Raw genomic sequence first — 12,430 nt, 5'->3', positions numbered from 1 at the left:
TCCAATGATGTCACCCATGTCTGAGGACTACTATCCTGCTTGTCCTAGGAGAAAATGTTGTCTTCCTAACAAATATTCAAAAGTTTTATCATATTCAGTTTCTTTTCTTTCCTTAGTGAGTATATTTTGAATGTTTTAAGCCGCTCTTTGCATAGTTTGTGTTGTAGGTCATGTATCATTTTAGCAGGCCTTCTCTGGATTGGTTCTATTCTTACGTCTTTATCAACATATGGCCTCTAGCAGATGATGATGTGTGTGTGTGTGTGTGTGGGGGGGGGGGGGTTCCAACCATGGGATCACTTCATTTATGCTGGTAATTCAGTTCATGAAACCAAGCATGGAGTAATACAATCATGTGAAAAAAAATTTGAAAACAATAATGTGAAAACAAGCACTTAGATACTTTGAAAACTCAAACTGCCAGCACTAGTTTCAAGGAAACAAACAATGAAGAAAGAAGCCTTTAAACTCCATTTAACTTATAAATAACTCTGTAAATGGACAATTTCTCCATTTTTTGTGTGAAAAAGATATAGCAATACTTGAATGTATTCAGCTTTATTTTTTCAAAACTATATTACAAATCAAACATATTCAAAACAAATAGGCACCATTTTAGCCCAAATCATAAAACTTTACTATATAAAGTATGTATTCCAGTTCCAAAGATCTTGTGTTGTACATCCAGGAATGAGCACTTTCCATAACGGATTTATAATTAAAAAAAAAATCTGTAGTGGTATGAAAATACTCTGCATATTCACACGTCTAACAACAAGTATATTTTTCCATTAAAATGAATTTTTTTTAATGGCAGGCAGGGTCTCTTCAAGATCAGGAACTATTAGTGTATAAAAATGGCATTATTTCCATTAAAAAGCTTTTCCTGGTTTTGAAAATGTAGAAGGAAGGGAACAGAGTGAGGTACAAGGTTGCACGGCTCAGAGAGAAAATGCTTGACGTGGTTGTCAAAGTACATTGCCAGATTTCAGAGATACATGTTAAACCTCCTTCAATCAGAACAAAAATCTCAAATTCTTGATATAATTGTCCATGCTCTAGTCTCAGTGTTGGCAAGAGTATAGTATTCAACATTTTCTCAAGAACCTCTGCTCCTGGGAAAGCACATGATGGGTGCTCATTCTTTGCGGCATTTTTTCACTTGAGCAGTAACTGATCCACCTTTCTTTTGGATCCCATGGTTGTCTGAGAAACAGCATTACAAATAATTCTTTATATGCTATCTCTAGAATTCAGGTGACATTAAGGGACCCATCTCCAGGATCACTGAAAATTTTCCCTGTCAGGGACCCAGAGAAGAAAAAGGTTATTCATTTATTAGAAAGACATGAAACAAAATGATTATAGTTTCTTAAAATGTAAGTAGCTTTATGACCAAAATCATTTCTTCAATAATTCAATAAGCAATTAAAAGAATTTAAGAATATCTAATTTCACTTTAGATATACAGTTACATTTTGACACCTATGGAACACAATCTAACTGGTCTCTACTGTTACAAAAAGATGAGGATATTAATAAAAATGCAAGAACAAACATTCAGCTACCAAAATCTGTAGGATGATGATATACCTATACAAGGTCAATTATGGATGGCACATCTTGTATTGTTTTTTTTTTATAACAAACAGATCTTACCAGTACTGTTAAACTGGAGGTAAATAATCCCTGGAGAGCGTGGGTGTCACTGTGGGTGGTATAAAAAAAATGGAGCTGGTAGATGGCAAGAGAGAAACTGCCATAGAAAAGTAGCTGGAAGTCATGGACATAAGGAAACTGGTAGGAACCTCCAAGAAACATCAAGAGTCATGGGACAAAAAGTCATGAAGAGAGGCCTTAGACAGTGAGAAGCACTAAAAGGGGAACCTGATATAGTAAGAGGTGCAAAGAGTAAATTGCCTACGTGGCATATAAGAACTATGACTAAGACGCATACAAACCAATAATGCTTGACAAATGAATGCTATTGGATGTGATTATTCTAATCATAAAAATCGTGTAGGAGGTGAGGCAGAAGCTGGGGGAGAAAAAAAATACCAAGATGCAAAATATATCCCGTTACGTGGCTGCTGCTGAATATCCAGCTACAATCAACGGTTACTTATCTGGCTAAATAGTTAGCCGGATATCTAGTAGGCAGATCAGGGCAGTTCTACTTATCAGGTTAACGTATTTATTTTATTTATTTAAAATATTTTCTATACCGTCATTAAGTTATTTACCATCATAACGGTTTACAAAGAGGCACATTTATTAATAGTACTTTACAAAAATGGTGCCAGTGGTGTCCGGTAACAAAAAATTGTTTAAAGACTAATTGATTAATGATATATATATTACCTATTGATACATGTCTCATGGGTGGAGCAGGTAAGTAGTGATATTTGTACTTATTTGGTTAACTTAACCAGACAAGTTAGACCTGTCATAGAGCAGGTTTAACTTAGCTGGATATAACTTATCTGGCTAAATGGCAATTTTGACAGGCATATTCATAGAATGGCTATGCTGCTGAATATTCTATGTAAGTTAGATGGATAAGTTTTATCTGGCTAGGTTACATAAACATTTAAGTTTGAATATCTACCTCAGAGTGCATCTGTTCTGTTAATTATAAACCTGTTCTAGCATTACCTCAACATACTTAAAGGATATTGGTTGGGTGGGTTATAACAGCATGATCGAGATGGTGGAGGGAATGCTTATCCTATTTATCTTGGAGTCAAGCTTGACTGTAGCTGCTCACTTAATTCCTAGATTTCATTTCTATTATTTGGGGATTGGGGGGGGGGGCCCTATATGAAAGAGAGATTGGTAAGGCAGTTAAGGCCATTTCTATAACTTACAACAGTACGATCAGTGATATATGCACCAATTATATGTACAAGAGATTATTGCAATGATCTTTATGCTGGGTTGCGAGTAAATTGATAAAAAAGCTACAAATTTTGCAGATTATTAGAGCCAGAATAGAAACTTGGAATGCTAGGAAAGCAAATGTGCATCTGCTGTTGCATGAGTTACATTGGTTGCCAATGGAGGAACAGGCAAAATTTAAGTTTTCGATACTTACCTTTTAGGTTTTGAGAGAGAGGGAACTCAGAGCTGACTGAAGTGATATTTGGCCTGCAGAGTTGCATTCAAGCCAAATGCATTTACTGTAAGTGTGGTTCAGTTTAGACTATAAGGTTAGCCTGATTTAAAGGGACAGCCTTCTCTGAGGTAATATCGTATATAGTCTCCCACTTAAGCGAGCAGGAATTGAACATCCTGGCCTTTAGTTAAAAAAAAAAAAAAAAAAAAGATGGGCTGGTGGGCAGCTAATGGAGATAATCATATATGGTGGGGAAATGTCGAGTAATGAAATGCATCAGGTCCTTCTTCATGTGTAGAAAGTAGGAGACATTAATACTTTGGTTAGGATGTGTTTTTAAATGTATTTTTTTTTAAATTATATAGAAATGATGAAATTTCAAAGACTTGCATAGGGTAAATGAATAGGGCTAGAATAGCTTCCTGTAAAAATTAGAGGTAAATACTTGGTGGTTTGAAAGGAATAAGAATCAATATTGTATTTTCTTAGCAGGCTGCCTACTTAATTGGTGCTGGTATATGGTAATTACGGCCTTTGGAGTGTATTATTTTAGGTTGGAAGGTTGAGTGGGGGATTGGAGGAAAAAAATATATAAAATGAACATTATCACTGCATATTATGGCTAGATTTGACAGATGGCTGTTTTTTGTATTTATTTTGTTATGTTATTTTTTTTTTGTTTAAATATGTTTATTAGGCAAAGGCAGATACAATCGGTAATATATACAGCCAGAGAATAAAAACAAAATCATAAATTCTGCAACAGTTACATTCACTGCAAGCAACTAAAAGTGAAAATTGCTTTAACAAGACATAGAGAGGAAGGAAGCAGAGAAAGGAAAGAGAAAGAAAGGGAAAGTAGGATAGATAGGAGAAAAGGGGCAATATAGAAATGAAAAAAGAAAAAAGAAAATAAAATGCAGGAGAAGGTAGAGGCCAGAAGGGCAGGTAGAATTGAAGGAGGGAAATAAGAAGAGAAGAAAGGGGCCAGATAGAGGACAAGAGAAAAAAAAGACACCATTGGAAAGGCTGAATCATTAAAAAAAAAAAAAAAAAAAAGACAAATGAACCTAACAAAAAATTGCATATTGGAATAATGAAAAAAAACAGTCCTCCTCTAACCTCAGCCCTTCCCACACGTTGTTAAAAATTATTTCTCGGACTACTCCGCCTGCCCCCACTGACCCCCAAAGCTTAGCCTAACCCTCTCACTCGAGTTGGACTGCCCTAAATGCGACAGAGAGCTTGGGTGAGCTTCTGGTTCTCGGTGCATCCAGTGTTCCTTTGGTCACGATAGTTGCCAGCATTTCTGTCCGAGTATTCCTTTCATAGCAACACTGGTAGCTTACGTGTCCCGTCACTGCTGTCAGAGCAATGCTGGATGTACCAGGAGCCAGATGCTAAGCTCTGATCTCTTAGTTCTTTTTAGGGGATCTGTTTTGGAAGTAGGTGGAAGTGTCAGAGGTAAATCATTTTTAACAACCTGGGGAGGGGCACAGATTGGTCAGCAGGCTTAAACTTTGCATTTTTCTTTGGAGGGGAAATTGGGCCAAAGCCCGGTTACATTTGGGGGTGTGTGTGTGTGTGTGTATGGGGGGTGGGGGGTGGGTTATGATCAACCAGCCAAGCCTGCTTCCTTTTTTTTTTCTCTCCGGTGGCTGGTTAAACTGAATATGATCTGGCTACCTTTAATTGGATAACTTTAAACCTAAACAGCTATATCCAAACATACAGGCCGATACAGTAAAGCGCGGCTGCAGTTACCCCGTTTCTAACCCGCTGTGTACTCACAATTTGGCCGCGTAAGTCTAACCCGCGATTCACTATCTGTTTTTACCGATCCTTACCGCTTCTTTAACTCGACGCATATCCCTTTCCACCCGCGGCATGTATATGTATGTAAACGATCTGATTAGCTATTCCCTCCCATACAGTAAAGTGCGCCCCGACTATTGCCTTTTTAACCTGCAGTTTTGCCGCGCGTTTAACCTGCTAACTTACCGCCTACCCTGACCCTGGCGTTAGTGTGGTGAACTTAGCCACCCAGTCCCAAACCAACCCAATCCACAGAAAAAAATGCTTCTCGCACTTAGCCGCCCAGTTCCAAACCAACCCACAGAAAAAAAAAATGCTTCTCGCACTTAGCCGCCCAGTCCCAAACCAAACCAATCCACAGAAAAAAACACTTCTCGCACTTAGCTGCCCAGTCCCAAACCAAACCAACCCAATCCAAGCCCCAGCAGAGAAAGACGATATTTCTCAGTCCCAAACCAACCCGACCCAATTGGAAAGAATGTTGGTTAAACTATAGATTGGTTCAGGTGGAATTCCGTGACTACTTTTGGAAGGAATTTGGGATGAGTACGGAGGACCACCCTGTCATGTAGGAACTTTGTAAAAGGTTCGTATGTGACAAGTGCTTGTAGTTCACCGACTCTTCTAGCTGATGTAATGGCTATGAGGAATACAGTTTTCCATGTAAGAAATTTAAGGTCACAGGTGTCTATGGGTTTGAATGGGGAACGCATGAGCCTGGATAATACTACGTTTAGGTCCTATTGTATGCTTGGGGAATGAACTGGAGGTTTAAGGTGAGTTAAACCTTTCATAAATTTACTAACGAGAGGCTGTGTAGAGATAGGTGCATCTCCCAGTCTGTTATGGTAAGCTGAGATTGCACTCAAATGTACTCTTACAGATGAAGTCCGAAGACCAGAGTCTGAAAGATGGTATAGGTAATCTAGTAGTGAGGTAGTGGGGCAAGTGAAAGGATCTATAGATTTCTGAGTGCACCACAAAATAAACCGTTTCCATTTGTAGGAATAATTCTTTCTAGTGGAAGGTTTACGTGAAGCTATCAGTACTTGAGAAATAGTGGTTGGAAGGTTGAGTGGTTGTAAGATCAAGCTTTCAACATCCATGCTGTCAGGGATAGGGATTGAAGGTTGGGATGGCGCAACCGACCCTGATCCTGAGTTATGAGAGTGGGAGCTACTCCCAGACGAATGGGATCCCGGACTGAGAGGTCTAGCAGTGTGGGAAACCATACTTGTCGAGGCCAGTATGGGGCTATGAGTATCATGGTCCCTTTGTCCTGTTGCAGCTTCACTAGAGTTTTGGTTATGAGCGGTATCTGTGGATACGCATATAACAGGCCCGAGTTCCAATGGCGAGCAAAGGCGTCCTTTGGTAGGCTGTTCTCCTGTTGTAGCAGGGAGCAGTAATTGCTCACTTTGTAGTTCAGATGGGATGCAAAGAGATCTATTGTTGGTTGACCCCAGCGTTGACAGATTTTGGTTGCTGTCACTGGATCCAAGGACCATTCGTGTGGTTGGAACTGATGATTGAGGTGATCGGCTATTATGTTGCGGATGCCTGCTAGGTAAGTGGCCCGTAGAAGAACTGAGTGTGCTAGGGCCCAGTCCCAAATCTGTGCTGCTTCTTGGCAAAGGAGGTAAGAACCTGTTCCCCCTTGTTTGTTGATGTGCCACATGGCTACTGTGTTGTCTGTCTGAATCAGCACAGTCTTGTGTGAAAGGCAGTCCTTGAACGCATGTAGCGCGTAACGTATAGCTCGAAGCTCTAGGAAGTTTATTTGAAAAGAGGCTTCGGCTTTTGTCCACGTGCCTTGGGTCTTCAGATGACCAATGTGTGCTCCCAGGCCTAAAGTGGACGCATCTGTAGTTAATGTCACTTGCGGAACTGGATGCTGGAAAGGCAGACCTTTGAGCAAATTGTTCATTGATGTCCACCAGAGGAGGGAGGAACGCAGTTCCTGCGTTATATGAACGTGAGTGGACAATGGTTGAATGGCTTGAATCCACTGTGTTTTTAGTGTCCATTGCAGTAGTCGCATGGTCAATCTGGCCATGGGAGTGACGTGAACTGTGGAGGCCATGTGACAGAGTAGGGTGAGGCACTGATGAGCTGTAACTTGAGATTGATTTCGGAGAGAGTGTGCCAGGAGAGCGAGTGTTTGAGCACGGTCTCTTGGAAGAAAAGCTTTTGCTATGATGGTGTTTAAATCTGCACCGATGAATTGTAGTAGGTGAGATGGTGTGAAATGGGATTTCTGGTAATTGATGAGAAAACCCAAGGAGTGAAGCAAGTTGACTGTGAGCTTGAGGGAACTGAGAGCTCCTTCTTGTGTCTGACTCCTGATGAGCCAATCATCTAGATAAGGGAATACATGCACCTTTTGTTTGTGGAGGTGAGCCACCGCCACTGCCAGACACTTTGTGAACATTCGAGGTGCTGAGGCTAGGCCGAATAGGAGCACTCGGTATTGAAAATGTTGTCCTTCGACTAGAAATCGCAGGTACTGGCGATGAGGAGGAAAAATGGGAATGTGAGCGTAGGTGTCTTGAAGATCCAGAGAGCAGAGCCAATCCCCTTTTTGAAGAAGAGGTAGCATGATGCCTAACGATACCATCCTGAATTTTTCTTTTTTGAGAAATTTGTTGAGATTTCTGAGGTCTAGGATGGGACATAGGCCTCCGGTTTTCTTTGGAATGAGGAACTAGTGGGAGTAGAATCCTCTGCCCTGCTGAGGCCTGGGAAATGGTTCTATGGCCCTGGCTCTCAGAAGGGTCGATAATTCTGTTTGTAGGATTTTGGAATGGTGGTTCACTGTCCAAGAGGAGATTGGTGGAGTTTCTTTTGGTACAGTGAGAAAATCCAATCGGTACCCGTGAGCTGTAATGGAAAGTACCCATTGGTCTGTGGTTATGGAGGTCCAGGTGTGATGGAAAAAGGCTATATGACCTCCTACTGGCAGGTGTGGAAGTGGCTTGGTGGATGGGCTGCTGCTCTCTGATTGTTTTTAAAAACCCCGACGTTGATGCAGTCTGAGGAGGAGGTTGAGGCCTAGCAGGCCTTTGCCTAGATTGAGGACGCTGAGCTGGGCGCGATGGTCTTGCTCGGCTGGTTGGGGGATAATAGCGTCGTTGGCGGTAGTAAGGACGCCTTATATCCCTTCTAGGAAGTCTGAGCGGGGGTTGTGACTCTTGAGGCAGCAATGAGAGTTGTTTGAGTATCTCAGTGTGGTCTTTTATCGTGGCAACTGCTTCCTTAACCTTGTCTCCAAACAGGTTATCACCCAAGCAAGGAAGGTCGGCCAGTCTCTCCTGTACCTCTGGTCGAAGATCGGACGCTTTAAGCCAGGCCCATCTACGAGCAGTTATTCCTGAAGCCGAGAAGCAGTTTCAAAACTGTCGTAGGTTGCCCCAACCTCATGCTTGCCTGCTTCTAGGCCTTTATGCACCACTTGATGAAAGGGTTCCTGATATTGATCAGGAAGTGTGTGAATGAGCTCTTGGACTTGTTTCCAAAGATTTCGTTGGTACTTGTTCATAAAAAAATTGATAAGCTGCAATCTGAGATACCAACATAGATCCCTGGAAAATTTTACGTCCTAAATTATCCTTGAATCTGTTGTCCTTTCCTGGAGGTGTTGAGGAGTGAGTCTTTAACCTTTTTGCCTTTTTCTGGGCCGACTCCACTACCACAGATTGGTGAGGTAGTTGGGTCTTTTGGAATCCAGGAATTGGTTGGACTAAGTAGGTTGCATCTGACCTTTTGTTTACCAATGCAAGTGATCCAGGATGTTCCCATATTCGGTACATGAGTTCTTGTAGTACCTCATGCACTGGCACCGCCAAAATCTCCTTTGGAGGATCTACAAATTGTAGAACTTCCAGTGTTTTTTGCCTGGAATCCATCTCTGCCTGTAACTGGAAAGGAATAGTTTCCGCCATTTCCTTTACAAAATTGGAAAAGGATAAGTCTTCCGGAGGAGACTTCCTACGGTCCTCAGGAGGTGATGGTTCAGACAGCATGTCTTCTTCTGAGGAGAAGTCTGTATCGGTATCAGTGCCTGTATCTCTTGGGGACCTCACTGGTTGTGGCCTAGTAGGGATCAACGGTGTCACCTTTGGTATAGATGGAAGTAAAGGAGACCGTGGCTGATGAAGCCTAGGAACTCCTGAGGGTCCTGGAATAGGGTCATCCTCGATGTCTTGAGGTTTTTTCGATATGGCATCGAGTAAGGTGTCCAACTTATTCATCAGAGGTTGAAATATCGAAAACTCTGAGGGTGGCACCGATGGAGTCATCGGTGGAATTGATGCTGGCATCGGGCGCGGTACCGAAGGCATCGGTGGCGGAATCGATGGAGGTATCGGCATCGATGGTGATGGATCCTGTGGCATCGGAGCTGGTGTCGATGGCGACATCGGTGTCGATGGCTGGACTGGCACCGCATCAAGGAGCGCTTGTCGAACCGCTTGACGGATATATCCATCAAGTTCCGCCCGCATAGCTGATGGTATCAGAGCAGCTATGGGGGGAGGCGGTGATGGAGATACTGATACCTCCTCAGATCCCTGAGGAGGTATGGTGCCCTGCACCGATATCGGTGGGGATCGCCCTGGTACCGTAGGCCTCAGACTCCGCGCTCGTCCAAGCTTTCTTAGTGGAGGAGGCCGAATCCGTCGATGGCTCAGAGGGCACCGGTTCGATGGCGTGCTGACGTCGATGCCGATGCTTTTCCTTTTGCTTTTCACTGCCGGAGGTGGACGCCTTTGACGATGGCGAGGGGGAGGGAGTAGAAGCATCTCCGGCCTCACCTGGAAGTAGTCTTTTCAGAACTACTTGCCGTATCGATCCAGAAGGCGATGACTGGGCTGACGTCGATGCTGTAGGGAGCAGTTGAATTTTAAAGAGATGCTCCATTTTCTCCATCCGGAGCAGACATCCTTTCGATGTCATCTCGGCACACAAATTACAGGACTTGACGTCATGTTTTTCGCCGAGGCAAAGCACACATTCCTGGTGCGGGTCCGTTATGGACATATTTCTCGCACAATTCGGGCATTTTTTAAAACCAGAGGCCATTTTAGCCAGACGGCCGTCGACGGCTATGGCTCGAAAAACCGGTGTGGAACCAACGAAAATCACGGAGAAAAACTTACCGCGATGGTATGGAAGGGAGGCCCTTGCGGTGGAAAGTTTTTCCTAACTTTTTTCTAAAGTTTTGCGTGTAGTGAAAATCACCACAGGACTCCAGATTAACCACGAGGCTAACGGCTCCACGGAAAAAAGAAGACTGAAGGGAGACCCCTGTGGCAGGGAATATCATGGCATGCTGGGCATGCTCAGTAGGCACTCTGGTGCCAGTCAAAAGTTTCATAGAAACTTTGATAGAAGTTTTTCCGTATAGGGCTCCATTACTGATGTCACCCATATGTGAGGACTAGCATCCTGCTTGTCCTGGGATAACATTTATTTATTATTTATTTTTTAATTTTTCTATACCGCAATTCCTGCATTAGATACAAATCATTCCGGTTTACAGAGAATAGGAACTCGCCCGGGGCTTGTCTGGCAGGGGCTTTTTACATTAAAACATTAAAACCGTTAAACATGGCTTATTTACAGTGAATAGGTAAACATATAAACAGTTAAACAGTTAACATGTAACAATTCAATAATAATTTTAAATAAACAGTTAGATAAATAAACAGATCAAAGAACTGGTTCCGATCAATATGAGCAGGAAACAGATCGGCCATGAGACCCCAACTGTACAGATGATATTTACAGTAGTGAGTCTTGAAGAGGATATGATGGTGATTGCCTTAAAAGAATTAATATTATGGCTGGATATTGTCTTGAGCTGAATAGTTCGTCAGCGGAATGATTTGGGGCAATGAGCAATGGGTAGGGTGGGAGCGGAGGGTAAAGGAAGGAGGTCGGGAAGCCTGTTTACATTATGAGTCAGGGAACGCCTGTCTAAATATCCAAGTTTTTAGTTGTTTTTTAAACTCTGGAAGGCTGGGTTCAAGGCGTAAGTCTGGTGGAAGGGAGGTCCATAGGTGCGGTCCTGCTGTTGATAGTGCTCTCTTTCTTAATAGTGATTTTGCTGGAAGCGCATACAGAGATCCTTTATAAGCGCTTCTGATGGGTCTGATGGGCTCGAATTTGTGTCTTTAATGAGATGGGTGCAATGTTGTTTATAGCTTTGTATATGATGGTGAGTGTTTTGTACTGAATCCTGTGTTTGATGGGTAGCCAGTGTAGATTGCATAGAATAGGGGTAATATGTTCTCTTTTATTGGAGTTTGTGAGAATTCTGGCAGCAGCGTTAAGAACCATCTGCAGGGGTTTGATAGTGCTAGCGGGGAGTCCAAGAAGTATGGAGTTGCAGTAGTCAAGTTTTGTTAGGATGATGGATTGTAGTACTAGTCGGAAGTCACTGAAATGGAGGAGAGGTTTTAGCCTTTTGAGGACCTGCAGTTTATAAAAGCAGTCCTTAGTGGTGGTGTTTATAAATTTTTTTAGGTTTAGTTGGTTGTCCAACCATGTTCCTAGGTCTCTGACATCTGTGGCGAAATCCATGTTTAATGTGGAGGATAGTGCAGGGATTGCTGGGTTAATCGTGGAGTCGTGAGAGATAATTAGCATCTCTGTTTTGTTGGCATTCAGGACTAGGTTTAGGCTGGAGAGTAGGTCTTTAATTGATTGTAGGCAGTCTTTCCAATGGGTGATGGTTCTTTGAAGTGATTCGGTGATAGGGATTAGTATCTGTATGTCGTCGGCAAAGAGGTAATGGGTAAGATTGAGGTTGGAGAGTAATTGGCAAAGAGGGAGGAGGTATACATTGAAGAGTGTTGGTGAGAGTGATGAGCCTTGAGGTACACCTTGGTCTGAAAGGATCGGTTGAGATTCTTTGTTGTTTATCCTAACTTTGTAGAATCTATTAAACAAGAAGGACTTGAACCAGCTGAGTGCTGTACCTCGGATCCCAATGTTTGCTAATTGGTCTATGAGAATTGTGTGGTTTACAGTATCGAAGGCTGAGGATAGGTCTAGAAGTATCAGTAGGTGTGATTGTTTTTTCTCTAGGTTTAGTAGGATTGAGTCTGTGAGAGAAATTAGAAGAGACTCTGTGTTTCGCGATTTGCGAAAGCCGTACTGTGCTGGAGAGAGAATATTGTTTTCTTCGAGGTACTCTGACAGTTGTTTGTTTACCGCTTTTTCCATCAGTTTGGCTATCAGTGGAAGGTTTGCGATGGGCCGGAAGTTAGCTGGGTCTGTTGGTGAGGCGTTACATTTTTTCAATAGGGGTTTGAGAATTGCTAGTTTCAGCTGATTGGGAACTATGCCTTGAGTTAGAGAGGTGTTAATGATTTTCGCAATTGGTTGGGCGATGGTGTTTGGTATGGCTGTGAGTAGGTATGTTGGTATTGGGTCTGATGGGTGGGAAGAGAGTTTTATTTTCTTGAGGGTGTTTTCAATCTCCAGTGTCGAGATGGG

General features: G+C 42.6%; 1 protein-coding gene across 6 annotated transcripts in view; it reads right to left on the bottom strand.

The window, feature by feature from the left end:
- Positions 1 to 548: 548 nt before the first annotated feature.
- Positions 549 to 12,430, bottom strand: part of FBXO15 (F-box protein 15) — a 229,876-nt gene continuing 217,994 nt past the window's right edge. For all 6 annotated transcript variants that reach the window (XM_029590885.1, XM_029590886.1, XM_029590883.1 and 3 more), the window contains one exon: positions 549 to 1,300. In XM_029590885.1, coding sequence (XP_029446745.1) covers positions 1,247 to 1,300 — 54 coding nt within the window. In that variant the 3' untranslated portion in view covers positions 549 to 1,246. The remainder of the gene's footprint in view (positions 1,301 to 12,430) is intronic.

The sequence above is a fragment of the Rhinatrema bivittatum genome, chromosome 2 (genome assembly GCF_901001135.1).
Source record: "Rhinatrema bivittatum chromosome 2, aRhiBiv1.1, whole genome shotgun sequence".
Lineage (NCBI taxonomy): Eukaryota > Metazoa > Chordata > Amphibia > Gymnophiona > Rhinatrematidae > Rhinatrema > Rhinatrema bivittatum.
This window is presented reverse-complemented; position numbering and strand designations above follow the sequence as displayed.